Source organism: Melanotaenia boesemani, chromosome 10 (assembly GCF_017639745.1).
Source record: "Melanotaenia boesemani isolate fMelBoe1 chromosome 10, fMelBoe1.pri, whole genome shotgun sequence".
NCBI lineage: Eukaryota > Metazoa > Chordata > Actinopteri > Atheriniformes > Melanotaeniidae > Melanotaenia > Melanotaenia boesemani.
This window is the reverse complement of record NC_055691.1, coordinates 13,320,158-13,347,354: the sequence shown is the minus strand read 5'-3', so window position 1 is coordinate 13,347,354 and position 27,197 is coordinate 13,320,158. Positions and strand designations below refer to the sequence as shown.

Genomic DNA, 27,197 nt, shown 5'->3' with positions numbered 1-27,197 from the left:
TAAGCTAAAACTAATCAGATGATGATAAATCACAGTTGATAATGTTATCAATCTACACACAACTGAGACAAAGCCGCACAAAACAAGACAACCTGAGAACATGCAGCATCCCGATTGTTGTATAGATAGAGGTGTCAACCAGTTCGTTTAGGTGCTTTACGGTAACAAGATGTTGTATCAGTCAGGATACAGGAAAGAGGCGCATGCAAGGATCTTTCTTGAACTGTGAGCCCAGCTCTGTTTATTGACATGTGTTCCACTCAGCAGTATCTTAACAGTTCTGCAACAATAAGCAGATTCTTTTTTTTTTTTTAATATTTACTTTTTATTGAAGAAATGCAATCTACAATTTGAAAACAGATCCACTTCTCTCACAGTTTTTTTTTTTTTTTAAATATATAAAAAAAAGAAAAACAAGTAAATAAAAGTTTACAAACAGGAACAATTGGCATGAGGAGGCACTATTCTAATTCACATCATATCGTTGTTAGTATTCTCTCTATGGCAACGTCACAACTTTATATAAAGTCTGATCTTGTTGGTTTGACATATTCTGTCCATTTTGACCAGGTTTTATAGAATGAGTCCATCAGTAGTTTCAACCGAGATGACACTTTCTCCATTTTAAAAATTTCTTGAGTAATGTTTATCCAGTCTTCACTTGTTGGTTGTTCAGGTTTGAGCCACTTTCGGGTGATGGCCTTTTTGCTTGCTGCTAGTAGTATGTAGAGCAGTTTTTTGTCACTGCTGTTGAGTCCATCTATATTACAGAGGTATAACGTCTCAAAAGAAAAGGGGAAGACAATAGAAAATACATTCTGTACATGCTGATGAATCTCCAACCAGTATTTTTGAACAGTGGAGCAGCTCCAGAAAACATGAAAATGATTTGCCCTCTCAGAACCACACCTCCAACAGGTATCTCCCAATCCCCGGTATTTCTTTTGGGCTGGTGTGATAAAAAATCTAATGATATTTTTCCAGCAGAATTCACGCCAAGTATTTGACCCAGTGGACATCCATTGAATTTTACAAATGTATTCCCAGTCATCTCCAGTTATTGTGAAATTTCCTTCTCTCTCCCATTTTTCTTTCACATAATATGTGTTGTCCTGTTTATTTTGCAACATGTTGTTATATAATTTAGAAACAATTTTTGAAGGGGACATCAATTTTGTTAATAAAATAAATGTTGGTATTAGTCCTTGGTTGGATGGGAGTATCTTAATGTTGTGATTAAAGTAGTGTCTAATCTGCAGGTATCTAAAGAAATCATGAGAGTCTAGGTCGTGTTTATGTTTAAGAGCTTCAAATGTTTGGAAAGCACCCTTGTGGACAAATGAATTATAGTCAAACAATCCCTTAGAGATCCATGCTTTGAAGCGGTGATCATGTCTGTTAGGGGTGAAATCTGAGTCATATGCACACCAACGGAGGACTTTAGATTCCATCTCTAAGTTCAATAGTTTGGTTACTTCCTGCCAAGCCATTAAAGTTGTGTGGGTTATGGATTCAGTTGGAAAGTTGACCTCAGATTGCAATTTGGCATCCGCCATCAGGGCAGCAAGTGGTGTATCTTTAAATAGTTCCCCTTCAATATCCTTCCATCCAGCCTTGTAGACTGGGGAGCACATACAGACCAGTGGCCTCAGTTGGGCAGCATAGTAATATTCTCGTAAGCAGGGGAGGCTTGCACCACCCCGTTCCTTCTTTATTTGTAGGGTTTTGAATTTCACTCTGGGTTTACTATCTTTCCATATAAATCTTGAAAAAGTTTTATTCCATTCTGAGAATTGTTTTTGGGGAATAGGAGATGGCAAACACTGAAATAGGTATAACAGCTGGGGAAGGATGTTCATTCTAATAGACACAACTCGGGAGTGCAGATCTAAGAAGGGCAGGGCCTTCCACCTCTCTATGTCAGATTTGATTTTCAGATTTAATGGTCCATAATTAACATCGTACATCTTTGTAAAGTCTTTATGCAGTAGAACTCCCAAATATTTAATAGAGTCTGCATCCCATTTCCAATTGTAGTGGTCTCTTATATTTGGAGAGGGTTCATAATTTAGAGGTAGTACTTGGGTTTTATTCACATTGATTTTGTAACCTGAAAAAGAACCGTAATCCTCCAGCAGCTGTATAATTTTTGGTAGGGTCTGAGTTGGGTTAGATATGGTTAGTAATAAATCATCAGCAAATAAGGCCAATTTCTGTTCCTTCCCAGCAATAGTTACCCCTGAAATATCTTGTCTCTGCCTGATCCATTGACTTAGTGGTTCAATATATAAAACGAAAAGGAGAGCTGATAAATTGCATCCTTGTCTCACACCTCTTTCTGGGGTGAACGGCCCAGTGAGGTCCCCATTAATCTTAATTCTGGCCACTGGTTTGGTGTATAATCCTGCAATAACCTCTATCATAGAGTCATTGAAGCCAAATTTCTTTAGTACTTTAAATAAGAAAGACCACCTCACAGAGTCAAACGCCTTTTCTGCATCCAAACTCATCATCAAGGTCTCTTGTTTTTCCCGTGTAGCATATTGCATTATATGAAGGACCCTCCTTATACTGTCTTGTGTCTGCCTCTGTTTAATGAATCCGGTCTGGTCATTATGGATCAGTAATGGTAAGATGGCCTCCATTCTTCTTGATATAATAGACGTAAATAATTTGTAATCAATATTCAGGACACTGATTGGGCGATAGTTGTGACATTCCAGTCTGTCCCTACCTTCTTTTGGAATGACAGAAATTATTGCTTCACTCCACGAGGCAGGGACCACTTTTTTTTCCATCACCCAATTAAATGTCTTCAGCAAGGAAGGGGTCAGATAATTCTCCATTGTTTTGTACCACTCTGGGCTAAATCCATCTGTTCCTGCCATCTTTCCTTTCTTCAATCTTTTAATTGCTACATGGATTTCTTCTTTGGTTATTGGTGAAGTGAGCTTATCGTTTTGCTCATCTGTCAATGTCGGTAAATTTAGCTGCAGGAGAAATGCGTCTATGTCTCGGTCGTTGTCTATATAAGTCTGAGAGTAAAGGTTTCGATAATAATTTTGGAAGCACTGTTTAATTTTATCATGCTCATTTTCAACATTATTGTTCAAAGGGTTCTTAATTTTGTGAATGGTTCTTTCTGCTTGTTGTTTCCTTAATTTATAGGAAAGTAATTTAAGAGATTTCCCTCCAGAGTCATAATGTAGTTGTTTAGTAAAAATTAGTTTTTTTTGTACATCCAATGTGTTAATGTCATCTATTTCTCTTTTCAGTTGTTTTATTTCAGATTTAGTCTCTTCTTTCATATGTTTGGAATGTTCTCGTTCAAGTTTCAACAATTTTTCCTCTAAATTCACAGTTTTGCGAGCAGCAGCTTTTTTTTGGTGGGAAGAAATACTAATTATTTTACCTCTGATTACAGCCTTAAATGCATCCCAGAGGATTCCTGGGTTAACTTCATCATTATCATTGTGTTCAAAATATTCCCTGATAGCCACTGCTAAGTTTTCTTTCACAGGCGAATAATTTAAGATGTTTGTGTTCAACCTCCAAAGAGTGGATCTCTTATTTTTCATAAGGGAAACTTGCACATAAACAGGGTTATGGTCAGAGATTGTACATGGTCCGATTTCACATTTCTGAATTTTAAACAGGTCATTTTTGAACATAAAAAAATAATCTAAACGGGAGTATACGTTATGAGCATGGGAATAATGGGTGTATTCTCTTTTGGTTGCATTACTATCTCTCCACACATCAAATAGACCTGTTTCCTCCATGAAGTGGGTCATCCTTTTCCCTATATTTCTTAAGTCACCTTTCCCATTAGAAGAATCTACTCTTGCATCTAGTGTAACATTGAAATCCCCACCGCATATTAAGGTTCCTTGACTTTTAGTCGTCATCATTTCTAGTATTTGTTTATAAGTGGACCAGTTGCTGCCAGGAGGAACATAAACATTTAGTATGGTTATAAGAGAACCCTCAAGGTTGCCTGTGATCATTATAAATCGCCCCTCTTTGTCTACACATTTGGATAAATGTTCATAAGTTAGTGATCCAGCTATCAATATTGCCACTCCTCTACGCCTCCCTGAGCTGTGGGATGAATAAAACACATGCTTAAAACCAAGCTTGTTCAACTTTGAGTGCTCTTCATCTGAAAGATGTGTTTCTTGGATCATGGCAATTTGTACTTTATCTCTTTTGAGTTTAGATAGGGTTTTCCATCTTTTAACTGGGTTATGCAAACCGTTAATATTAACTGTTACCAATTTCACTGAATCAACAGACATTTATATAGGACTTTTTGCTGCTTGATTTGTGCCTCACTCTCCACAATGAACACTGAACACAGAACAAATGTAGAACCTAACAGAAAAAAATGACTATATATAAACTTGAAAAATGAGAACTTCCAAGGCTGGGGTCTTTTAGATAGACCCTGCGAAGCCTCCAGGGGCAGCGTCCACATCAGTACAATGAAGGGGGGGGCCCTTAATGGCTAGGGCTTCACTTGGGGGAGAAAAAAAAATCCCTCAGGACCATATTTTACCTGTTTATATTCAGAGAAACGTCTATAGTATATAGTATAAAACAAGTGAGCCTCTAAAAACAAGTGGAGTAAGACCTTAATTTCCTGTAGCTTCAGCTGCAGTTCTTCTGAATGCACGGAGCTTTTCTTTGTAGCCTGGGTCATTTCCCGGGTTCACCGCGCTGCCGGCACCTCTTCTGGTCACTCTCGTCCAGGTTTGTTGTTTGAGTCGCTCCAGGATCGTTTCGGGGTGTTTGATGATCTTGACGCTGTAGCCTCTTCTAGACATATCTTCAGTCGCTTCGGCCGCGGTGGCGTAAGTTTTGTCCCCATCCGAGTATTTCACTTTAAGCCTCGCCGGGAAGAGTGTTTGAAACGCTATCTGGTTTTCTTTTAAGACTTTGCGCACCTCTGCGTATTCTCTTCGTTTCTTCAGAATAAGGGGAGGGTAGTCATTATCCAACGTTATCTGTTTACCGTTCCAGGTGAACCCCTTCTTCTGCCATGCTTTACGGAGTATCTGTTCCTTAATCTTGAAACTCAGGAACTTCACCACGATAGAGCGGGCCGGGGCTTCTTTCGGGGGTGCGGGGCCAAGGGAGCGATGAGCTCGTTCGATATTGATGCCTTCGCCGTCCAGGTCCAAGCCTTCGCGTAGTAGCGTCTCAACAAAAGCACACATGGATGGAGCTTCTCGTTCGGACAACTCTGGAACGCCGTAAATTCGGATGTTCTCACGCCTAGATCGACTCTCCATATCCATAATCTTCTCATCGAAGGTTGCGTGCAGCTGTACAAGTACGGAAACAGCTTCTTCCGTGTTCTGAATTCTCTCTTCTGCTTTTGTAATCCTCTCCTCCGCTTCTTCTAATCTTTCGTTCACCTTGGCCAACTCTTCTTTGATTCCTCCAAGTTGCTCTTTATTTTCTTGTCGGAATTCTCTTAGTTCTTGTAAAATGACTTCGTAGTCGGCCATGGTCCGATGTTTCGCTTCACTTGTTGCTATTAGCTTGAGTCGGTATTAGTTATAACTGCTAATGCTAACACGCAGTTTCCACTCAAGTCTCTCAGTTAACTCACTTTATGTCCGGTCTCTGGCGTAGATTTCTCTCGTGTATTTAACTTCCCCGTTTCTTGTTTCACGGTTATCACATTATTTACATAGTTTAAACGGGGTAGTCTGTCGATTACGCTGGTCCTTTTGGGAGCTCCCTCACAGTGCAGCCATACACGATGGTGATCCGACCGGAAGTCTCAACAATAAGCAGATTCTAATCAGTAGCTGGTCTCAATGTGACAGATTATACACAAGCATGATAATTACAAACATATATCCGTAAACAGACCTGCACTAAACAGTAGCACATAAATCAGCTGGCCTGACTTAACTTACATAAAGATGAACATAACTAATCCCCACATAATGTCAGCATTAAACTGAGGAGCATGCTGGCTGGTTGTACTTATCCGGATGGAGCATTGGCTCCATCTAGCGACCGGTGTGGGTATATGTGCATGACAGCAGGTGCCGCTCACTCCCTTATCACATGACATCGCCTGTCTCCTTTTCCCTGAACAAAACTGTTAATCTACGCTGTGTTACTGACACAGATATACAGGCAGACTTATTGAAGTGTCTGCTGACTAACACATACATATTCATCTAAACAGAGACATCATCCTACTATAAATAAATGCCTGAGGTTAACTTAGCTCAGATCACATATAACAGATCGAACAGGAAATACTCACTTTCTTCATCAACTACACACTCAGGGTAACGAACCGACTGTCATAAACTCTGTAGGAAGTTCCCGTAGGCAAAGTCAGACACACCCACAACCCGATCTTTACTACACCCATTACACACAGAACATTAGTCGCTCTGTCTAATGCCCTTAGTCCGGTCCTGCTAGCTTTCCAATGGTATTCTCTATAGACATTAGCCTTAAGCTAACTTTTCAGTTTTTACATGTGTAATGTTTTGTGATTTCACTGAGATAATTAATGCATTTCCAGTAAGATACTGATGTATTTTCTGTATATTTGCCTACTATTACAGTTTTCCTAATTAAGGGTTTCAAACCAGATCCAGCTGGGATAATTCTTGGGAGACTCTTATCTGTTTGCCAAGCTGTTGCAGCAGCTAAACCACGCCACACACAGAAGCAGCTGCAGAATATATACATTACATTACTTATATTTGCTGCATCGATGTAGAAGCATCTGCATCGCATGCATTGTAGAGACCATTCAATTCAACACCCCTAGTACATTGTGACTTCTATCTTTTGACTCCTAATCTTTGACTTGTATTATCTGACTTTTTATTTTTTTACTCGTACTATCTGACTTGTATCTTCCAACTTAAACTTTCTCATTTATATATTTAAACCTGTACTTTCAGACTTGTATTCTCTGACTTATATTATGTGACTTGGTTTTTGTTTTTTGTTGTTTATTTTTTTTACTCGTACTATCTGACTTGGATTTTCCAATTTGTATTTTAGTTGCTAGGGGAAAGTTGTGGGACTGATGACAAAACAAGAGCGATAGTGACAGGGAGCTTTGAAAGATGTGTTCGGGTTAGTGTTTGAAGTAAATGATATTTATTGTGTGTGACATCTAAGTTATTGTGTTTACTGTGTAGAAAATTAGTCTTTTGTTTTTGTGGAACAAATAATTTGTGTGGTATGTTATGTTGACATCTGATTGTTTTAATTAATTTAATAATTAGTTTTACAATAAAAGCCTTAGAGGTACTTACATTTCAATGTTAATAATTGTATATAACTGTTATTTGCCAGATTGGTACATGATCTAAATTTACATCTATATTTACATTGTAAATTATAACAATGATTCATTAGATAAATTTGTGGTTTCTATAGTAATAAATCCAACTTTCTCTCACTCGGATTTTGTGTTCTTTGTGTGATTTTAGGTTTTATTACATTTGGTCAAAATAAAATAAAATAACTGTAAATTCACATGTCAGATTGTGCTGAAAAATAATTTTACTAAACATTCATTTATTTTCATGTTTTTCATTTAAATAGTGAAATATACTCCAGACCCAGAGGGTTAAACAAGGTCAAAGTAGGTGGTAAGGAAACAAGATGCTAACTTAACAAACTGGCCGTCAGAAAACAAGACAAACTTAAACTCAGTCAAATATGGCATAACACTTATTTCACATTTACAGTCTTGTGTCACTGCAAATGAACAAATTTCAAAACTAAACAGTTGTGGATTTCTCTTCAAATTAAAACATTTTATCTTAAATTAAAACATGTGTAGTGTTATGTATAATGTAGTATAGTGCAGGTGTGATGGATGATGAGTTACCACGGGTGTATGGCTGCAGCAGCACAGACAAATTTGTATTATAGCAAACTGATTAATTTCATTGGGCTTCATGGAGCAGTATAGCTGAGTGTCATCTGCATAGAAATGCTTTCTGACAATATTACCTAATGGAAGGGCATACAGGGTGAAAAGTATCAGTCCAAGTACAGAAGTGCTCATCCTTTACATGAACAAAGTGAAATTTATCAGACAAATATGACTTGAACCAGCCCAATGTGGTTCCTAAGATCATTGAAATCAATAATAATGTGTGACAATGCTCTAATGTGAATCTATTATCTGAGGCTATGTGCTCTTCATCCTAACCCTCATCCAGGTAAGCACAGAAAACACATTTGTGATACAAAAGAACATTTTGTGGCTGAAATAAATCGGTGGAAGAAGCAGGATGTTTTTCCCTGTGTGGTATACTTCGTATTTGCTCAGCATTGTTGGTTCAGCTGATGTTAATCTTCCTGCAGGAGTTGACGAGCTGGAAGGCTGCAGGAGATGGAGATGAAGAGGAAGTGGATGTGTCGGCCATGACGCTGTTGGAGGTGGAACAGCAGCTGCTGGGCCGAACCAAGAGACGAGCCCGGAGACTGGCTTTGCTTCAGGTCTTGGCTGTGATGGTGGAGGGTCTGCAGCACACTCAGCTGCTAAGAAAGACCATGCAGGTGGGTGGAGAGGCAACACCAGGATGTCTATTTAAAACGTTTCCATTGTAAAACAACATCAGACAGGTTATCTGTGTGGTAGTAAAAGGCAGTAAAGGAAATTACCTAAAATTTTTTTTTTTTTTGTAAGTCCTTTGTTTAAATACAAGATCGCAATTTTATTGCACAATATCATCTTGGGTGTAAGTGCACGCAGCTTATTCAGTGCTGAGTTGAGCCAAAGAGCTGGACAAATTTTTCTAACTCATTTTAACGAGTAGAAGAGTTAAGCTAAGTGCGGAAATGCTCCTTAAACAGCCGAGTCTTTAGTTTGCTCTTAAAAGTGGATAAGGACTCTAGATCGGACAGAGGTCAGTAGATCGTTCCACCACTGGGAAACAATGGAAGAAAAGAGTCTAGATACTGATGTGGTGCCATCTTGTGGTGGGAGCACTAATCGTCTTTCACTGGCAGAGCCTGACTGTGGAGAGGGAGTGTAGCTCTGGATTAAGGAGTGAAGGTAGACAGGAGCCGTTTGCGTTATTGTGTTGTAAGCCAGAAGCAGAGCTTTGAATCTGATGCCCTGCAACTGGAAGCCAGTGAGCAGCGATTAGACCTGACAGGCTGCTGCATTCTGGATCATCTGCAGAGATTTAACTGAGCATGCAGGCAGGCCTGCTAGTAAGGAGTTGCAGTAGTCAATGCATGAAATGACCAGGGGTCTTATTTATCAAGCTTGTGAACAAAAACCAGCGTATACCAAATATAGTCAACTTTTATGAAAGTTATGAAAACCAAACTTGACGGGAAAATGTTCCTACCTTCACGCAAACTCTGACCCAGGTGTACGCACAGAATCTAGCAAAACGGAAAACAGCGACACCAACGGCCCAGTATCAAGGAAATGATGTGAGACATTTGTGCACCATCCACTATTACCTTTCCTTTTCTTTCACACCACATGTTAGACATTAAAGCTGTTTGCAGAAAAGAATAAAGGTGCACTTTTGATATTAATTCTCCTAACAGTGCATGCTAGAGAAAAGAAAAGAAAAACAAAAAACAGGATTTCCAGGAAAAGGGAGATGATATTAATAAGAACCTCAACCACTAAGATATTCTGTCATTGTGAAACAAACCTTCCATGTAAAATAACCCCTCTAATAGTACAGCCTGACCAAATAGGCTTTATTAAAGGTAGACATTTCTCTACCATGCAGATTAATTAACATAATTTATTCTACCCTACATAATCTGGAACCCACATTAATTTCTTTAGATGCAGAAAAAGCATTTGACTGAGTAAACTGGAGATTTTTATTTGCAACATTAAACACATTTGGGTTTGGGTCATCTTTCATAGACTGGATAAAAATATTATATAACAACCCAAATGCATGTGTGGATTTTGCTTCCCTCTTGACTTACATGCCCAGACCCCTTTTCTTTCCCGCTCCCTCTCACACACACACACACACACGTAGGAACTTGGGAGGAGTGCATGCCGCAGATTGGAGCGAAGGGGACATTTAAGTGGCCGCCTCAGCTGCACCCTGTGGCGATTTGCCTCTCAGTTTTAATTACACTTAGACATCAGAACACAAGAAACACAACACACAAACAGCTATTGGGCAGCGTGTTATGTAGCGCATGGAGGGCAGGGCTGCTAATATGGCCGCGCTCCCAGCACAATGTGGTCACTGCCCCTCAGTTTTACTTGCAAACAACACACACACCACAAACAGTCATGAGTGGGGAGGGTGAGGGCAATGGGGACCCCACGGGGCATGGTAGGGGGGTTATGTGTGATGTGACTGTGTGATAGTTAGTGCTTATGGGTACAGCGCAGGGGAGGGTGTTAGTGAGGGGTTAAATGGGGTGGAAGTTGGAGTAGGTGGAAGGTGAGGGAGGGGGGTTTATGGTGCCCTGGTTCCCAGGGTGTGCCCTGGATGGCCGGTGCCTGGCAGGGCCGGTGGCTGCCGATCTTGGCCCACTGGGGCCTGTGCTCCAAGACCACATGGGGCTCTGACTGGGGCTCTCCTCTGCCACCTTCTGGGTGGGGCTGGGGTCGTCTTCAGGGTGGGGTAGCTTGGGTTCGTGCTCCGAGGTTGCTGCTGATGGCCCGGGTCTCTGGGCTGCCCTGGTCTGCCTCTAGCCTCCGTAGAGGTGTGGTCGCATTTGCATGATCTCTTCTCACGATTCCTCATCACTGATCAACTGATCACTCCTCATTCCTCATCCTTTAGTCTTGGGTAGTGGGTTTATACACTGAGATATATATATTTTTTTTTTGTATCTGGTTGTTGTTGTGATACGTTTGTGATACGTCTTTTTGATTTGGTTATGATTTAAGAAATTTTAATCACTGGCAGCTCTGTTTTTTTGTAAAAGCCGTAGGAAATTTTCTGGTGTGTTTCTGTGTTGCAGTTTGTTGTCTGGTGATAGTGTGGATTGAAGGGTCGTTGCCTTTTGTCTGTAGTGTTTTTGTCTCTTCTTTCTTCCTTCTGCTTTCGCTTTTGCTTCTTTTTGCTGTCTTCCTTCTTTTTCTGTCCCCTGCAGTCAGGTCCAGCAAGATTGCATAGATTCTATGATTCAAAGTAAATAAATAAATGAATCAGATTATCAAGAGGAGCCTTATACCCATAGGCCTACCCTTGGAAAACCAAAGTTGTTCAGCACAATACAAAACCCGGACTATCATTCTGCTTGCTATGATGCTGGACAGGACAGGTTTTAAAAGAATAAAAAAGAAATAAGAATGTCCATTCCACCTACTCGTCCAGCAGAGCGAGGTGTTTGGGTAAATGCTGCATTGACAGAAAGGGCAGCTGGAGTAGATGTGTGTTCTGGATGGATCCAGGTCTCAGTCAGGGCTAGGACCTGAATGTCTGAGAGATTGATCAATGAACTGATAAATTCTGTTTTGTTCACTGCGGACTGACAGTTCAACCGAAAGTAGCAGAGGATGTGGCAGACGTGCATGCCAATGGAAAGGACGGGTTTTGTGGATTGCAGTGTCTACAGGTGACATGTCTTGGTCTGTACCATGTCTGACAGGGATGGGTTTGAAGCACATTGTGCGTTGATTTGGTTGTGAGGAGGTTAAAGCTTGTGCATTTGCTCAGCGGACTTGTGCAGGTAGACTCTTGGGTCTTTACCCTATGGGGTCTTAACCCAATATGGGCTGACACAATGGCTGACGCCTCGCTGACGCTTCAGCTGAAACCGCCTCTATCGACAAAGCTGCTGCTGAAACCGCCTCTATCTACATTGCCCTGAGCAGTACACAGTGGGTGCGACAGAGCCCCACACTAGCAATGTATGTGAGATGTGAGCTTTCAGTAGAGGAGTCGTTTGTTCATGGGGAGACATCATCTGTGTTTACATATTTTTCAGACTTTGTGTACCTGGTTTTTGAATTGTTGTCCTAACTGTGTGTTTTGGTCATAGAAATGGTTTTACTGAGCTGGTAGCTGAGATTCTGGACTTTCTGTGGATACCACACATGTTTACAGTTAAATTTACAGACCTGACATTACACCCAGAAACAAGATGTTAACCTCTTAACTCCCAGTAGCGGAGGGTGCAGGTGCAGTCAAACAAAAAATGAAAGTTAGAGAATTTATAGGCCAGAAATCTGGATAATGAAGCACTGAAGGTGCATGGATGGAAGTTATTGTCCATATTGTGAATATTTCTCTTCCTCACCATCTAGAAGCTGTGAGATTCTAATCCTGCTTTCTGTCTGTTCCCCTGATGCTGATATTCATCACATATTGTTCCTTCTGTGTTTAGAAGGAAGCAGCTTCACAGCTTTAAATTCGTCCTGCTGATTTTTTACCTTTTAGTTAGTAAATCCTGAGAATTTCATCCTTCTTTCTCATAAATATTTGATTTTATAAATATATATGAAGACATATTTTGACTGTTGGTGTTTAAAGAGAAAACTGATGCTAAATCTGTTTGTGTTTAGTGCAGGGGTCTGCAGCCTTTCCAATCCAAAGAGCCATTTTTCCCTCAGCCAGCTACATAAAAATCCTTTAGAGCTGCAAACAGGCAACTTAATATATATTTTCTTAATGAAGAGCCACCATAGGATATTTGTTATTTATGAAGAACCACATTTTTATTTCCATCTTTAGGTTTTAAAATAAAGAACAACATTAATATATATATATATATATATATATATATATAAGCAAACTTCCCTCTGGATAAGCATTTGATTGCAATTTTCATTCTTTAGTGCTAAATAAATAAAATAAACCCATGGCAGGTAGATATAAATGCTTCATTCTAAGAGAATAAAGAAGTTATTTTAGTAAAGTCATGATACTAATAGAAAGAGTTTTTAATGTTAGATTAATTTTTCTCTTATTGAGCTCTGATTTTGTTCCACGCTGCAGCTTTAAAAAGATTTAGAAGCACAAACAGAAAATGGAGGTTCACCAAACCAGGAGCCTTCCTCTCCCCATGTTGTTGGCCATGGTGGAGTCCAGCATGACACAACTCCTGGTTTGGTCATACAGGAACCTAATAACCTCCACAGAACCCCCCTCATGGTAGACTGGATGGTCAAGCTCTTGTGAATCTCTCAGCAACTCTACTGGGTAAAGATTCCCCACTGTTCTCTGATGAGGATGAATTCCCACCAGTTCATCTTGAAAGAGATTGAACTAACAATAATAAATCCCAGCAGCCACAAGGTGAAAATGTTCAGCCATAAACATCTGAAGAAGCTCTGCTGTTAAATGGAAACTGGTCCAGTTATATGAAGCTGGTATTCAGACTGTGAGATTCCTTTAGGAGAAGCCAGTCAGGATCCCACAAGAGAAAACAAAAAGCAGGTCTGTAGCAGCATATTCAGAATATCTGGCCAGCACTGGCAGCTACTTTACAAAGACTTCATTTAATGTAACACATGCAGTACAGCAGACAGTTCTACTTCATTCTCTTTAAGTGTCACCTCAGACTCCAGCCGGCAGACTTTCACTTATCCAGCATATTTTAGGGTCAGCCTGCAGTCCTGTGGGAGTTCTGATAAGGAAAGCAGGCCAGCGTGAGTCATGCTGCCACACAGAAATAGACTAATCAGACTTTACTTCACAGTATCAGGGGTTTTTTTTTTTAGTTTGTATGAGGACTGAAGTTGGTTTTCATTAATAAATGCCCCATCTTTTATGTTTTAGTCAAATTCTAAAAGAATCATCTTGTTTCCAGTTAGTCTGAAGGACCAGACTTCAGGCTGATGTCACCACCAGGATACTGGTCTTGATGCGTTCAAGGACCACACTGCAGGCTGTCGCCACTAGGACATCCCTGTTATTTCTCCAAGGTCTCCTCCGACCATCTCCTAACAGCCCTTGAGGTCACCGGCTGCCTCTTCACACATAGCATGAAGACAGATGAATGAGGTTGTGGTCTGATCTCTCCAGTGGGGAGAGGAACTGTAGGCATCCTTAGTGTTTGCATACAACAGGTCTAAAGTTGTCTCTTCTCTGGAGGGACAGTCCACGTACTGCTCAAAATTTGACAGTGTAGTGTCCATGTTAACCTGGTTGAAGTCACCCGAGATCCCAATGAAAGCACTTGCGTGTTGAGTCTGTAACTGGGCTACGGTAGCATGAACAGTGTCACATGCAGCAGTGGGGTTGGAGAAGGAGGGACATAAATTGCCACTAGGATGACATGGGACAATTATGGTCTGAGACCAACAGCACACAGTTCAATGACCCAGCACGGACAGTGTGAAAGCCCACGATAGCTGTGTTGTCATCGGGAATATTCGGATGCAGCTATGTCTCCACGAACCACATGAAGCTACACTCCCGATACTCCCTCTGACTCCGGGTTAGCACTGTCAGCTCGTCCATCTTATTCGCCAGTGACCTTACGTTCCCCATTATAATAGACGGGAGACACGGCTTGTACCTTTTCCCCTCTGTACGCCTTTGCTCCTCGGTGTGTTTTCCTCCAGTTTTCAGCCGGTAAGTCCGTGGGTCTGTCCGCTAGTCCGGCCGGCTTCACGGCGATCAGCTGATCCCTGGAGTAAACAAAGCGAGCGGCATGTAACTGCTGCACTGCGGTCCCAACTCCCCATGAAAGTAAAAGTTCTGCTGCGATAACAAGTACAAAAACTCTCTCAACCCACATATTGAGAGGGCAGATACTTATGGCCAACAAAACAATAAGTACAAAGAAAAAATAAGATAAAAAAAAAAAAAAGAGTTAAAGGTACGTGTGACTGATAAGGCTGCGTGCCTGTTAGCGCATGCACACAACTATCTGGATTTTAAGACCTGGTGAGGACCAGATGATTGTTTAATCTGATCCATAAAACCTTAGCATTGATTGTAATGTCAGTCTTTCTACCTTCTCATCTTTGTTTCTGCTCCAGGTGGTGGACTTCATGGTGTCCCTGTTCCAGAGGGCCTGCGTGGGCCTGCATGAGGCTTGTGGGCCAGATGTTGGGCACCCAGTGGAGAGCCAGACTCTCAGCATGGGCATGGGCCTGGTGGCCACTTTGCTATCGGCTCCTCAGGTATTCCGGACTGAAATACATCCAACATATGGATGAGACTCATGTAGCAACATCTGCTTAGCAGGTTTAGATGATGATGATATTCTCTTTTCATATTAACTTCTTTTTACTGCTCAACAAAACCATTAGAAATAAAGTTTAATGTGACTAAAATCAGTAGAGTATATAAATAGAGGATAAAAATAGAGAATATAAAAAACAAAGCTTATGAATGTGATGGGAATTAAACCTCCTTTATACAAGAAGAGCCTGTAATTCCTGCTCTTTGTGCGGCTGTGGGAATGATGAAGGTTACCTTTTTAACCGCGGCCTTCAACTGAGGATGAAGTACTAGATTACAGATGTGTCACACAGACCTCATTACAGGAGGAAAACTAACATAAAATATCCTGTCTCCTCAAACTCACAGCTCAGTGTGGAGGACTATTCATCCATGTCGAGGCTGCTTCCGCCTCTGCAGACTCTGTCTCAGCAACATCCCGATGAGGTCATCCAGGAGCTGGCATCCAACCTCAGAGCTGTCATCGCCACTCATGGTGCCTTCAGGCCTGAAAACCTCCCTGCCGCTGCTTCATCTTCCAGGAAGCCTGAAAAGGCAGCAGAAAGCCACGAATTTCCAGCATCTTCCTCACGGCCTCCAAGAGTAGCAGGAAAGAGCTCCACTGCTGACTCGCCCAACAAGCTGTTTTCTGATTGGCTACTGGAGGCGTGTGACCCAGATGTGCCTACCAGAGCGTTCGCCCTCAGGATCCTGACCCGAATGGTGCAACACAAAAACCCAGAAGCCATACAGGACCAAGAGAAAGTCCTCCTGGTACGTGGCTTCATTACTTCCTGATGGTCTTTTCTGATGTTTAACATTAACAGCCACAGGCAGAAATACATCCACCCTCCTCTTCATCAGCTCCACCCATTCTACTTCCTGTTCACATCCAACCAGCCAATCATACAGCAGCATGTAGTCATGTAGACGTGGTGAACACTTGCTGGAGTTCAAGCTGAGCATCAGAATGAGGAAGAAAGGGGATTTAAGAGACTCTGAATGTGGCATGGTTGTGGGTCTGAGTATTTACTGGGATTTCCACCCACAACCACCTCCAGGGTTTCCAGAGAATGGTCTGAAGAAGAGAAAATATCCAGCGAGCAGTTGTCTGGACCGGGATGCAGCAAAAGACCACACCGGGTGCCTCCTTTCAGCTAAGAACAGGAAACTGAGGCTACAATTCACACAGACTCACCAACACTGGACAATAGAAGATGGAGAAACATTGCTGGTCTGATGAGTCGCCATTTCCGCTCCATATTCAGATGCTAGGCTCAGAATCTAGTGGAAACATCATGAAAACATGGATCCATCCATGAGACATGAAAATGGATCAGGGCTGAAAAAGGTGAGAAGGCTGCAACCCCTCTACAGGGGTCCGGGGGCCTGCTCCATTTTATATTTAAAAGCATGGATCTGGTGCACTTTGAGAGAAAATCCAGCAGAGTTTTAGGCCAGTGTGAATGTATAAGAAAGTGTTTAACACAGCTGACAGATGAAATGACAGCTCTTGTACTTTTACTGGGACCTTCTAATCTGAACCAAGACCAGTTTCACCTGCATGCTGATACCTGCATCCAGGTGTTTGACTACCACAGCATCTTCCTCTCCTAACACACTCATTCTGGAAACACAGTGTAGTATCAGGGTTTACTTACAGCTTATTGATAGAATGGTGGTTGTTCACCCTTAGTTCAGACGTGTTGTTCTAAAGACATATGATCACTGGAATAGTCTGATTTAAAAACCACATTTATGTCAAGTGTAGAAAAGGAGTGTTTCACAAGTTCAGAGAAATAAAGCACTGGCCTACCCTACCCCACAGAGTAAACCTACTCGAACCCACAGAGTAAACCTACCCTAGGCCCCCCAAGTAAACCTACCCTACCCACAGAGTAAACTGTTTTACCCATAATTCCTGCATATATAGTTGGATTTCAGACAGAAAGGCTAATGTATTTACAGTTATAGCAGGTGAATAAGTAGCGTAAAGAAAAGTACCATAATAGCATGAATGCCCAGTTTCCACACCAGTTTCCTACCTTCCACTGACTAACATTACTTATCTGATATAAACAGCATGTCCTGTGACATATGACAAGGAAATTATGAAAATTCACTTACATAACCAAGCAGCAACCTCCGGCGGTAAAATGTGAAGCCTATGCGGGAGTGCAAAAAATTGCAGTTCACCCCTCATCCAATAGGGGCAGCTCCAAAACAGAGCAAATCCCCATAGACTCCCATGTTAAAAAGACCGACTTCACAGCAGAAATAACCATGTTTAAAGCCATTAAAAATCCATTTTAGGAATAATATGTCAGGTTTACCTTCATGACAACTGTGAGGGGATGATTTTTTTTCTAACTCACCCATTTTAATGTTATTTAATCTTAAAATTTGGCATAATTAGGGGCGTGTCCTTTTGATTGACAGGTATCCAATATCAGCGGCAAGAAGGGAGAGTGCAGCAGGGGTTTTTAGCCGGCTAACAGCACACCTTAGCTTTAGCCTGCCTACCTCCGTTAGCTGGTTAGCTACCGTTAACTCCGGGTTAATTGGCTTAGCTCTTAGCTACAGGCAGCTCGGAGCTTGATGGGTGTCAATCATCCACCCCCACCTTCACAGACCCCTCTCAGCTCCACCTCTTTGCCCATTTTTTGGATTTTCCAGGACAGACAACACTGCCAAGATGGCGACGGTTGGAACGGCCCAATGAGCTTCAATTCAGCTCCTCAGAAACCTACAGGCGACGTCACGGAGGCTCCACCCATCTTTTATATACAGTCTGTGTATACATAACCTAATGTCAATTTGTTGATTTAGATTCTATAACGTAGCCAGCAAATGCAGCCATGAAAAAAAGCTAATGTTAGCTTGCATCAGTCAATTTTACCTATTGCCTCTCAAGCCGCACCCTTCAGCTTCTGCCCAAGGTCACCTATTTTAGATTCAACAGGTGAAATTAGCCAAAAGGTGAGTGATCTTCATGTCTGATCCATCTTTTTGGCCCACTTTGGGTCCCTTAGTACCAATGTGGCCTGGTTCAACCACCACAGCCTACCTGAGTATTGTTGCTGACCATGTCCATCCCTCCATGACCACAGCTGAGCATCTTCTGATGGCTACTTCCAGCAGGATAATGCACCATGTCATAAAGCTCAGATCATCTCCACCTGCTTTCTAGAACATGACAATGAGTTCACTGGACTCCAACGGCCTCCACAGCCACCAGATATCAGTCCAGTAGAGCAGCTTTGGGATGTGGTGGAACAAGATTCTCATCATGGATGCAGTCGACAAACCTGCAGCAACTGTGTGATGCTGTCATGTCACTATAGAGCAAAACCTCTGAGGAAGGTTTCCTGCTTCCACCTATCACACCTTTGATGTTTATAAAACAAACCTGAAACAGAACAAATGAACTTCAGATAAAATGTTTTTTGATCAACTTACATTTAAAGCCCCGGTGTGTACGAATTACTGCCATCATGTGGTCAAGAAGGGTATAGTATGTCCGTGAATGTATGGCGGCTGTCATAGGCCAAACTTCTTCCAGACACAAAGATGTTTTCGTGTGTGAGTAGGTCCAGCAACCTCAGGTGCAGTGATGACTGCTCTACAGATAACTGCAGGTGTTCTGTCTTCTATGGTGCTTTTAAGGGGTAATTGATCCCAAACTGAGCTCTAGCCTCCTATCAGACAAAGCTGCTGCTGAAGTTTAAAAGCTTGTTTGTCCATTCAGAGACACCGTAGTCAAAAGGGTGGCAGTTGCATCTATGTGGATCCAGGGTGAGTAAGTGCTTCATTCTAAGAGAATTAAAACATGAATTATGTTTTGGATTTTTACTTGGAGAGATTTTTTGTCGATATTGTGGTGGTTTGCTTGATCAGTTAGGTTATCAATATTTTCGAGGTTGAATTGAAGGTGAAACGCACCGAGCATGGAGCTTTGTCCATAAACTCTGGTTGAGGTCGATGAATTGTGAGGAATCAGCTGAAGGTCTTCTGTCTCCTGGGTCCTGCATAATCAATGAGCCAGTCGGACTTTGTCCTCAGAGAGGACGCTGGTGGGCTCCTGGGGGTTGCTAAGGGGGACAGTTCATCTCCTCATTTACGATTCTCTCTAATCAGAAGTCCTGCAGAAATGGCAGAAACCCGGCTTATTGATCTTTAGTTAATATATTCTGTTTTCCTTTAACTAAAACTGAAACCCGACACGACGCCGCCTCAGACTTGTCGTCTAAATGTGAATTATTCTCTTTGATTGCTGTTTATATTCCTGACAGTATTGATCCTCTTTTTATTGATTTGAAGCATTTAGATCAGAGCAAACAGCATTAGATATTCATGTTGTTGGGGGTTTAGTAGTAACTAATCTTTGATAAATCTCACTCATGGTTTGTCCTCTCCAGCTCTTCTTAGAAAACCTGGAGCATGAAGACTCATTTGTCTACCTGTCAGCCATCCAAGGTAAAGATTCAGCTGACACTGATGATGATCTGGGATGACGCTGTTTGCTGATGGACTCCATATAAACTCTCTTTAGGTCTGGCTGCACTGGCTGATTCCTACCCTGACCAGATCCTGGACAGGCTCCTGAAAGACTTCCAAACCGGACCCTCTCTTCCTTTGTCCAACAAGGAGCGCTCGCTAGAGACCCGGCTAAAGGTGGGAGAGGTCCTGATGCGGGCAAGCAGGGCGATGGGTGAGCATCAGCAGCTGTATGGCATCTGGCTCCATCACAGCTTTCACCTTGACTCCAGCAACCTGGTTGCTGCTTCTGTTAAATCCAGCTGGAAATCAGCCAGATTATTACAACCATTGACACACCAAGTCTCTCAGGGTCTGTCAGGCAGGGAGATAAGAGTTAAAAAAGGTGTGTCCCAATTCAGGGTCTGCACACTTCGCAGTGTGCAGACTACATAGGCTACAGAGTGTCCTCCGTAGTCTACGCACTTCGAAGTCTGCTTAACGTTTGGGAAATGGGACAGCCTATCTAGTCAACAAGAATTTCCCATAGCAACAACACAGGATGTTGAACCTCTGAAATTACTCATTGGACACTTCAGTGGACGCTGAACACGGAGCGGCAACACCGATAGTAAAAAAAAAACAAAAACACGGTTTGAGGCTCTATTGTTTTCCAGCCGGTAGACACTTCATTAACCCTTTAAAAGTCCTTGAATATCAAATATTACTGAATTTAATGTCACCATTTAACAAACATGCTTTAAATGTACTTGGTTTTGTAACGTATATACTAAAGTGTAGTTTAAAAAAAGCGTACTTTTTTTTCCAGAACTCAGCTCTGGATTAGACTACAGGTTTTCCAGGACTGTCCAGGTCTGAATCAGCCACCCGCTACCACTATTCCGCCTTTCTGACACAAGTAATGCCCACGCTGTTCCCACCAATTAAACATTTTTATGTTTTTCAACACGGTCCATCAGGATCTCAGCCTCACACCCCGAAAAATTCCACTTCTTAACTCCTTTTCCCTCCCGAGCCATCATGCAAACAATGTGATGAATAAGTATTACAGGCGTCCACCTGACCATTTATAGCCACCATGTGGGCGGGGCAAGCCGATCCCTCACGTGTGCCCGCTTTAGATTTGATTCTGATTTATAAACAAAAACAGATGTAGGACGTGCCCAAATGGCTGGAAGTTAACGTGTGGTAATGTGTCAGCTGGCCAGCTTCAGTCATTCAGAGCTAAGCCACACTCTCTCTGTGAGTTCGTATAATTAATGTTACTGCTTAGTTTATCTAGTGGATTTTATTGCTTTTACCGTAATGTAAATAGCCAGATAGAGAGATAACAAAAGGAATTTATGTAAAAACATGCTCCTCTGTGGTTTTCCTCAGTCAGCTAAATGAAAGTTAAGCAAAAGCAGACAAAGCTCAATAGACCCCTATGATGAGTCAAATCAGTGGATCCAGTGTGAGCCAAACGCAAGGACCCTGGCAGTCCGATCCTCGTCTGCAGAGGGACATGGAACCGCACCTCTCAGGCAGGGAAGGAGCCTGAGCTGGTGTGCAAGGTTGAGTGGTTCTGGCTATATATAGTTGGACTCAACTCGATGCATGGCTTGGGCTCTGGAACCACTGTCCTTGAGAGGGGCTGGACCCTCTTCCATTCTGGAGTTGCTCTTGGCGAGAGGCCCTGAACAGTTGTGGGCATGCTCATTCTAGTTCTGCTGGAGGACTTCAATGCTCACGTGGGCAATGACAGTGAGACCTGGAGGGGCATGATTGGGAGGAACAGACCCCCTGATCTAAATCCAAGTCGTGTTTTGTTGTTGGACTTTTGTGCTTGTCATGGATTGTCCATAACAAACACCATGTTCAGGCATGAGAGTGTCCACATGTGCACTTGGCACCAGGACACTCTAGGCCACAGTTCCATGATCGACTTTCATCAATCTTGCGGCAGCATGTCTTGGACACTCGGGTGACGAGAGGGGCAGAGCTGTCAACTTTGCTCAGATGGTGGGGGAGGATGCCGGTCAGGCCTGACAGACCCAAGTGTGTTGTGAGGGTCTGCTGAGAACGTCTGGTGGAGTCCCCTGTCAGAAAGAGTTTCAACTCCCATCTCCGGCAGAGCTTGAACCATGTCCCGGGTGAGGCGGGGGACATTGAGTTTGAGTGGACTGTGTTCCGTGCCTCTATTGTTGTGGCGGCCAGCCGTAGATGTGGCTGTAAGGTTGTAGGTGCCTGTCTCTGCGGTAATCCCCGAACTCCCTGGGGGACACCAGCAGTGAGGGATGTCGTCAAGCTGAAGAAGTAGTCCTATCGGGCCTTTTTGGCCTGTGGGACTCTGGAGGCAGTTGATGGTTATCGGCAGGCTAAGCAGAACATGGCTTCGGCGGTCGCTGAGGCAAAAACTCAGTCATGGGAGGAGTTTTGAGAGGCCATGGAGAATGACTTCCAGATGGCTTCAAGGAGATTCTGGTCCACCATCCGGCGGCTCAGGAGGGAAAATCAGTGCTCCATCAACAATGTGTACAGTGGGGATGAGTGTCTTAAAGAGTGTGTTTTCTGAAGTCTGGCCTTCAGTGAATGTGCCCTGTAGGTTGATATACTTACAAGGCACATATTGGAAGAGGTCACTATTACCAACTCAGTGAGAAAAATTCCCTCTACCTTCATCAGTGTGTTATATTACACTGTGTAGTCATATTATCAGCTCATTTAAAAAAGTTGCTCTGACTGTTCTAGTTCGTTATTGGCATTGACTGCCAGACCAGTTCTGTTTATGTTAGCTACCTGCAGTGTTGGGACAGTTACTCTAAAAAAGAAATTAGTTACTAGTTACTCGTTACTTCTGTAAATTGTAATAAAATTACACATTACTGCATTTGAAAAGTATCTTCAGTACTTATTACTTTACCATTTCCTAATTAATCGTGTAGACATGGAGAAACATCATAGCCGAATCATCGCTGCCTGTCTGCATAGTGTTTACTGTATATTGTGAACAAAATGGCTTTAAAACCATAAGAACAACATCCCTGTCTGTGGGAAGAAATGGCCACATTTGTCTCATAATAATTTTATCTAGTATTTTTCTAAATCTAATCAATTCAGTAGTCGACAGGGGGAGCATGTCTTCTACAATGAACCCTGCAACTAGCTTGTTAATTTCTGTCTTACCGGCTGCTGCGCTCCAGGAAATGTTGACAAAAGCTTGTTTATGCGGGTCGGCTGCTGAAGGACTTCTTCCACTGACTGGCAAACAGGATCTTTCACCACAAGTTTGGACTGAACTGAAAATAATGTGAATATCGTCACTGACCAAAAGCTCCTATCTCTGACTCTGCAGCTTAATTTTTCTTTTTCCTTATTAGGCGCACACTTAAATCGATCTCTATGGCAACGTCCCAGGCAAGCACACACACAGGCAGCAGCATGCGCGTAACACTTAAAACAGATCAGAACTTGACACATAGACAAAGATGACTTAAGTAACGCAAAAAAACGCATTACTGTAGTCCAGTAAAGTAATTTTGTTACCAATATTTTAAGTATAACACCTATTCGTTACCCAAAAAAGTAATATCATTACTGTAACGCGTTACTTTGTACCTGCTGCAGGTAGCTAACAGAAACATTATCACTTACTGCTGTCTTGCATTTTCTATTCCACCTCTTCCTTTCCACGTAGCATTATCCTCCTTCCTGATGGTTAACTCTGCTGAAGTTACTGAAGTTTAATATTTTGAATCGGTATGAATGAGGACTCAGGTGTGAGTCAGGACTCCATCCATCAAATTCAGTTATGAACACACATCCTCCTGTGCTTCTTCGCTGCACTGGCTGCCTGTTAGTTTGCCTTAAATGTCCCCGACATTCATCTCACATTTAATAACCACAGACCATAAAGACATTTTCTAAAACACACTGATGTCCGTCAGAGAACCAGAGACACATTTGTTGAGTCTAAACAAGTTGCGCTGACTGTTTTTTTTTCCTCCTGCAGGGGAACTGGCACCCCACCTTGGCCGTCCTCTAGTTGACGTCTTCCTGCAGGGAACCAGAGATCCAGATCACAGTGTCCGGGCCAGTAGTTTGTCCAACCTGGGAGAGCTCTGTCAGAGACTAAACTATGCCCTGGGGCCACTGGCTCAAGAGGTGAGACCAAAATTCAAGTTTACAGGAAATCAGCCACATAAAACATCAGAAGTTTCTCTTTCAATACTTAGGAAATGCAAAGATGTTTTATAAAGTTAACAGAAGCTATTTTAACCAGTGACTGTTTGATAAAGTAACAAAGTACAATTTAAAGAAGAACTTGTGGAATATAGTGTAGGTTCCACACCACAATGCCCAGCTGCACAGCTTCCAGCTTCATCCTGCATCAGAGTGAAAAAAATCAGCATGATTAAGTTTATTTACTAGATTAACTTCGATCCCACTAGGCTCAGCCAGTTTTTAAAAAACTTCTTTTTTCTTTTTTGCTTATAATGGAGCAAGTTGCACCTTTTTGACATCAGACCTTTTTTGCAGAGTGAAACAGAAATATTTGTGCTGCACATTTCGGTCCATCAAACAGAAAAAAGTTGTGATGAGGGATTTAAATCTTTCTGATTGTTTAAAACCTGTGAACTCCACACACACATTGCTTAAACGCCACCTGAGGCCACGGAAGCCACTCCCACGGCCTTGCATGGGCATTCCAGGCTGCTGCAGCTGTCTAAAGATGCTGCTGTGTGCACGCTGGTGTCGGCTGCTATGAATGAGCAGCACTGTCAGCTGCAGGAACAGATTGCTTATTCAGGAACATGCACGCTTCCACTTTTCCACACGGACAGACTCTGTTTGTGGAGCCCATGTTGGTTTGAAGTATGGCTGATACATCAATCGATCTAGTTTAGTTCTAGTACTGACCTCAGCAGTGTCGGGCTGCAGCTGAAAACCAGACTGTATTTCATGTTGAAATCATTCAATTTATTGACTCTCAAGGCATCCGGTTGGAAAAATAATTTGTTGAAATTAAGACTTGCTGACTTTATTCAGCTACTTACTAGATGAAATGTTCTGGTGTTACAGAGTCAGATGTGATCTTGATTTAGAGATAATCAGCGGATGCTGGAATAGCCGTCGTTAGGGGAGATCTCGTAGAAGAGACTGGATGAAAACGATGCTGGATTTTTCTCAGAATTTGTGTTTTTCAGTGATTTCTTTTTTACAAGGATTGTGCATTAGCTCCTGTTGAGACACACATGCTTGGCCTTCATGACTACTTGATGCTGTGTTTGTGTGCAGCTGAGCTCCTGTCTGACGGCTCTGATAAAGACTGAAAAGGAGGCTGAGGTGAGGAGAGCTGCCATCCATGTCATTGCTGAGCTTCTCCGAGGCCTCGCCGATAAAACCACGCAGGTATGGTAACCGACTACACAGGCAAAACTCATCTCTACATCCAACTCTGCAATGTGCCCGGCACCAGAAGAACATCTGAATTCAATTTCCTTAAATAAAGTAGAAGTTTTCATTTTAAGATATTTTAAAAACTGACTAGTGATTATACCCATCATTATAGGGTTAAACTGTCCCTCATCTGTTCCTGGTTCTTTCACAGTAAAACTACAGGAATCTGTGGTCAAACTTCTGATTGGTTCTGTAAATACTGCTGGAAATGTCAGTAAAACTCTTTCTACAGTCATATTTTATGTTTCCAAACTATTAATAAATAAACGTTGGTATTGTTAGACATCATCTGGCTACAGATAATTAAAACCATAAAGAGCACAGACCTGAGCCACATGCAGGCTTCAATGGGCAAGAACACATAAAGTCAGAATATTCAAATACTCCGCCTAACGCAGGTCGCCCTGTTTGCCTACCGCTCCCCTTCCGCCTATGGGTCGCCATCCTGCTGCAGGCCAGCCGTCCTCCTGCGGTTTTCCAGAACAGTCGTTCGCCTGCAAGTCGCCTCACTGATATCCGTGTTTAAAACTGCTCTGAACTTCCCACCACAGCATTTCAGTCAGGATGAGGTCTGGACTGGATCAGGTCAACACCATAGTTCAGGTGTAGATCTGCTGCTGTGATTGGGATCTTAGACGGTTTCAGTCAGGCTTTAGCTGTCGGACAGATGCACTCACATTTGACTCTAGTATCCAGAGGAGTTCATGGTCCATCAGTGACTGCAAGGTGTCCAGATCCTCTTGCTGCACAACAAACCCAGATGAGGCACCTTTAGCAGCTACAACTTTTGTGCCGTTGTGATCATTAACATTTAATCTGTTAATTAAGGCCTGTTAACTTTTTTTAATTTAATTTTTTTTTTTTTTTTTTTTTTTTTTTTTTTTACAGTTTCTCAAGAAATGTACGGTCCGACTTTGGACTGAACCCTGTTTACGTCAAAGCAGTTGGATGTATTTAACCTAATGTTTCAACAGTGCTGGAGTGACTGGAAACAAGTTCATTCTACAGCATCTTTATTATAGAAATTAAATCAAGAATTGGTCAAAGAATGAAGAATTGTCTGCTGTTATAGACAATCAAATCTGAAAGACAAGGAAATTAAACATAGACCTGAAATAATCCAGTCCAAAGTCTTCTTGAGAGCTACTATCCTATGACCTTTAGTGCAACCCCTCTCCAACACACCTGAATCAAATGGCAGAACTTCTTCCTTCGCGTGTCATTCAGCTCTGCAGAGGCCTGGTAGCAAGACATTCAATTGATTCAGGACTGGACTTGGGCACCCTTGATCTAGTCAGCTGACTCATCCTTGAGGAAATGAGCAGCCTGTAGACATCTGACTGACCAGTAGTTTAATGCAAAGGCCATTAGACTTTACATCAGAGGGCATGGAACCCTTTGATTTTCATATTCAGCCATGTAAGCTGTCTGTTTGCCTCCTGCAGGTTCTCAGTGATGTTCTGTTGGACCTGTACCGGGCCCTGAAGTGGGTGGTTCGCTCAGACCCAGATGAGGTTGCAGTGCTACATGCACAGCTGGCTCTGGAGGAGCTGGATGATGTGATGAGGAGGTTCATCTTCCCACAGCAGAAACTGGAGAAGAAGATCGTTGTCCTGCCGTAGAACTCAATGAATACCAATGTGCAAATAAAGTTATAACCATGTCAGTTCTAGGTGTTTGTTTAGATTTTACTACAAATATAACATGTATACATAACAGGAAGAATATTGTTAATAGTAATAAAGAAGAGAAAGGAAGCATCTTATTTAAGCAGGATTTTAGTTCTGAAGAGACTCATGTTGGTTCCAGTCAGAAAAGGTTTCTGTCTAAAGGTCCTGATGATGCAGCATCATGGGTTCAAGCTTTTTATCCAAGATGAAGAAGGTTCAGACCTGGTTTCATCCATGGAGATCCCAGCAAAGCTGGTCTCCCAGGACATTTGGGGATGGATTTGTCCACCAGCTGTGATCACATGACAGCAGCTCAGGATATGTTTCTACTCTAAAGCTTCACTTCGCTTCCCAGTCTGCCTCTGACTGGTTTTGGGTGATTAGAAATAAAAAGTCTTTGTTCCCAGCTCAATGAATTGAAGTCTCATTGTCTTCTTGTCTCGGTGTTCTCTTATTTCATGCAGTGAAA

At 42.2% G+C, this 27,197-nt stretch overlaps 1 protein-coding gene across 2 annotated transcripts in view; it reads left to right on the top strand.

Annotated features, from left to right (window-relative positions):
- Positions 1-26,789, top strand: part of tango6 (transport and golgi organization 6 homolog (Drosophila)) — a 46,838-nt gene extending 20,049 nt beyond the window's left edge. For both annotated transcript variants that reach the window (XM_041996037.1, XM_041996036.1), the window contains exons 11-18: positions 8,368-8,562; positions 14,939-15,082; positions 15,492-15,896; positions 19,541-19,598; positions 19,675-19,833; positions 23,611-23,762; positions 24,897-25,010; positions 26,504-26,789. In XM_041996037.1, coding sequence (XP_041851971.1) covers positions 8,368-8,562; positions 14,939-15,082; positions 15,492-15,896; positions 19,541-19,598; positions 19,675-19,833; positions 23,611-23,762; positions 24,897-25,010; positions 26,504-26,680 — 1,404 coding nt within the window. In that variant the 3' untranslated portion in view covers positions 26,681-26,789. The remainder of the gene's footprint in view (positions 1-8,367; positions 8,563-14,938; positions 15,083-15,491; positions 15,897-19,540; positions 19,599-19,674; positions 19,834-23,610; positions 23,763-24,896; positions 25,011-26,503) is intronic.
- The last annotated feature ends 408 nt before the right edge of the window (positions 26,790-27,197 follow it).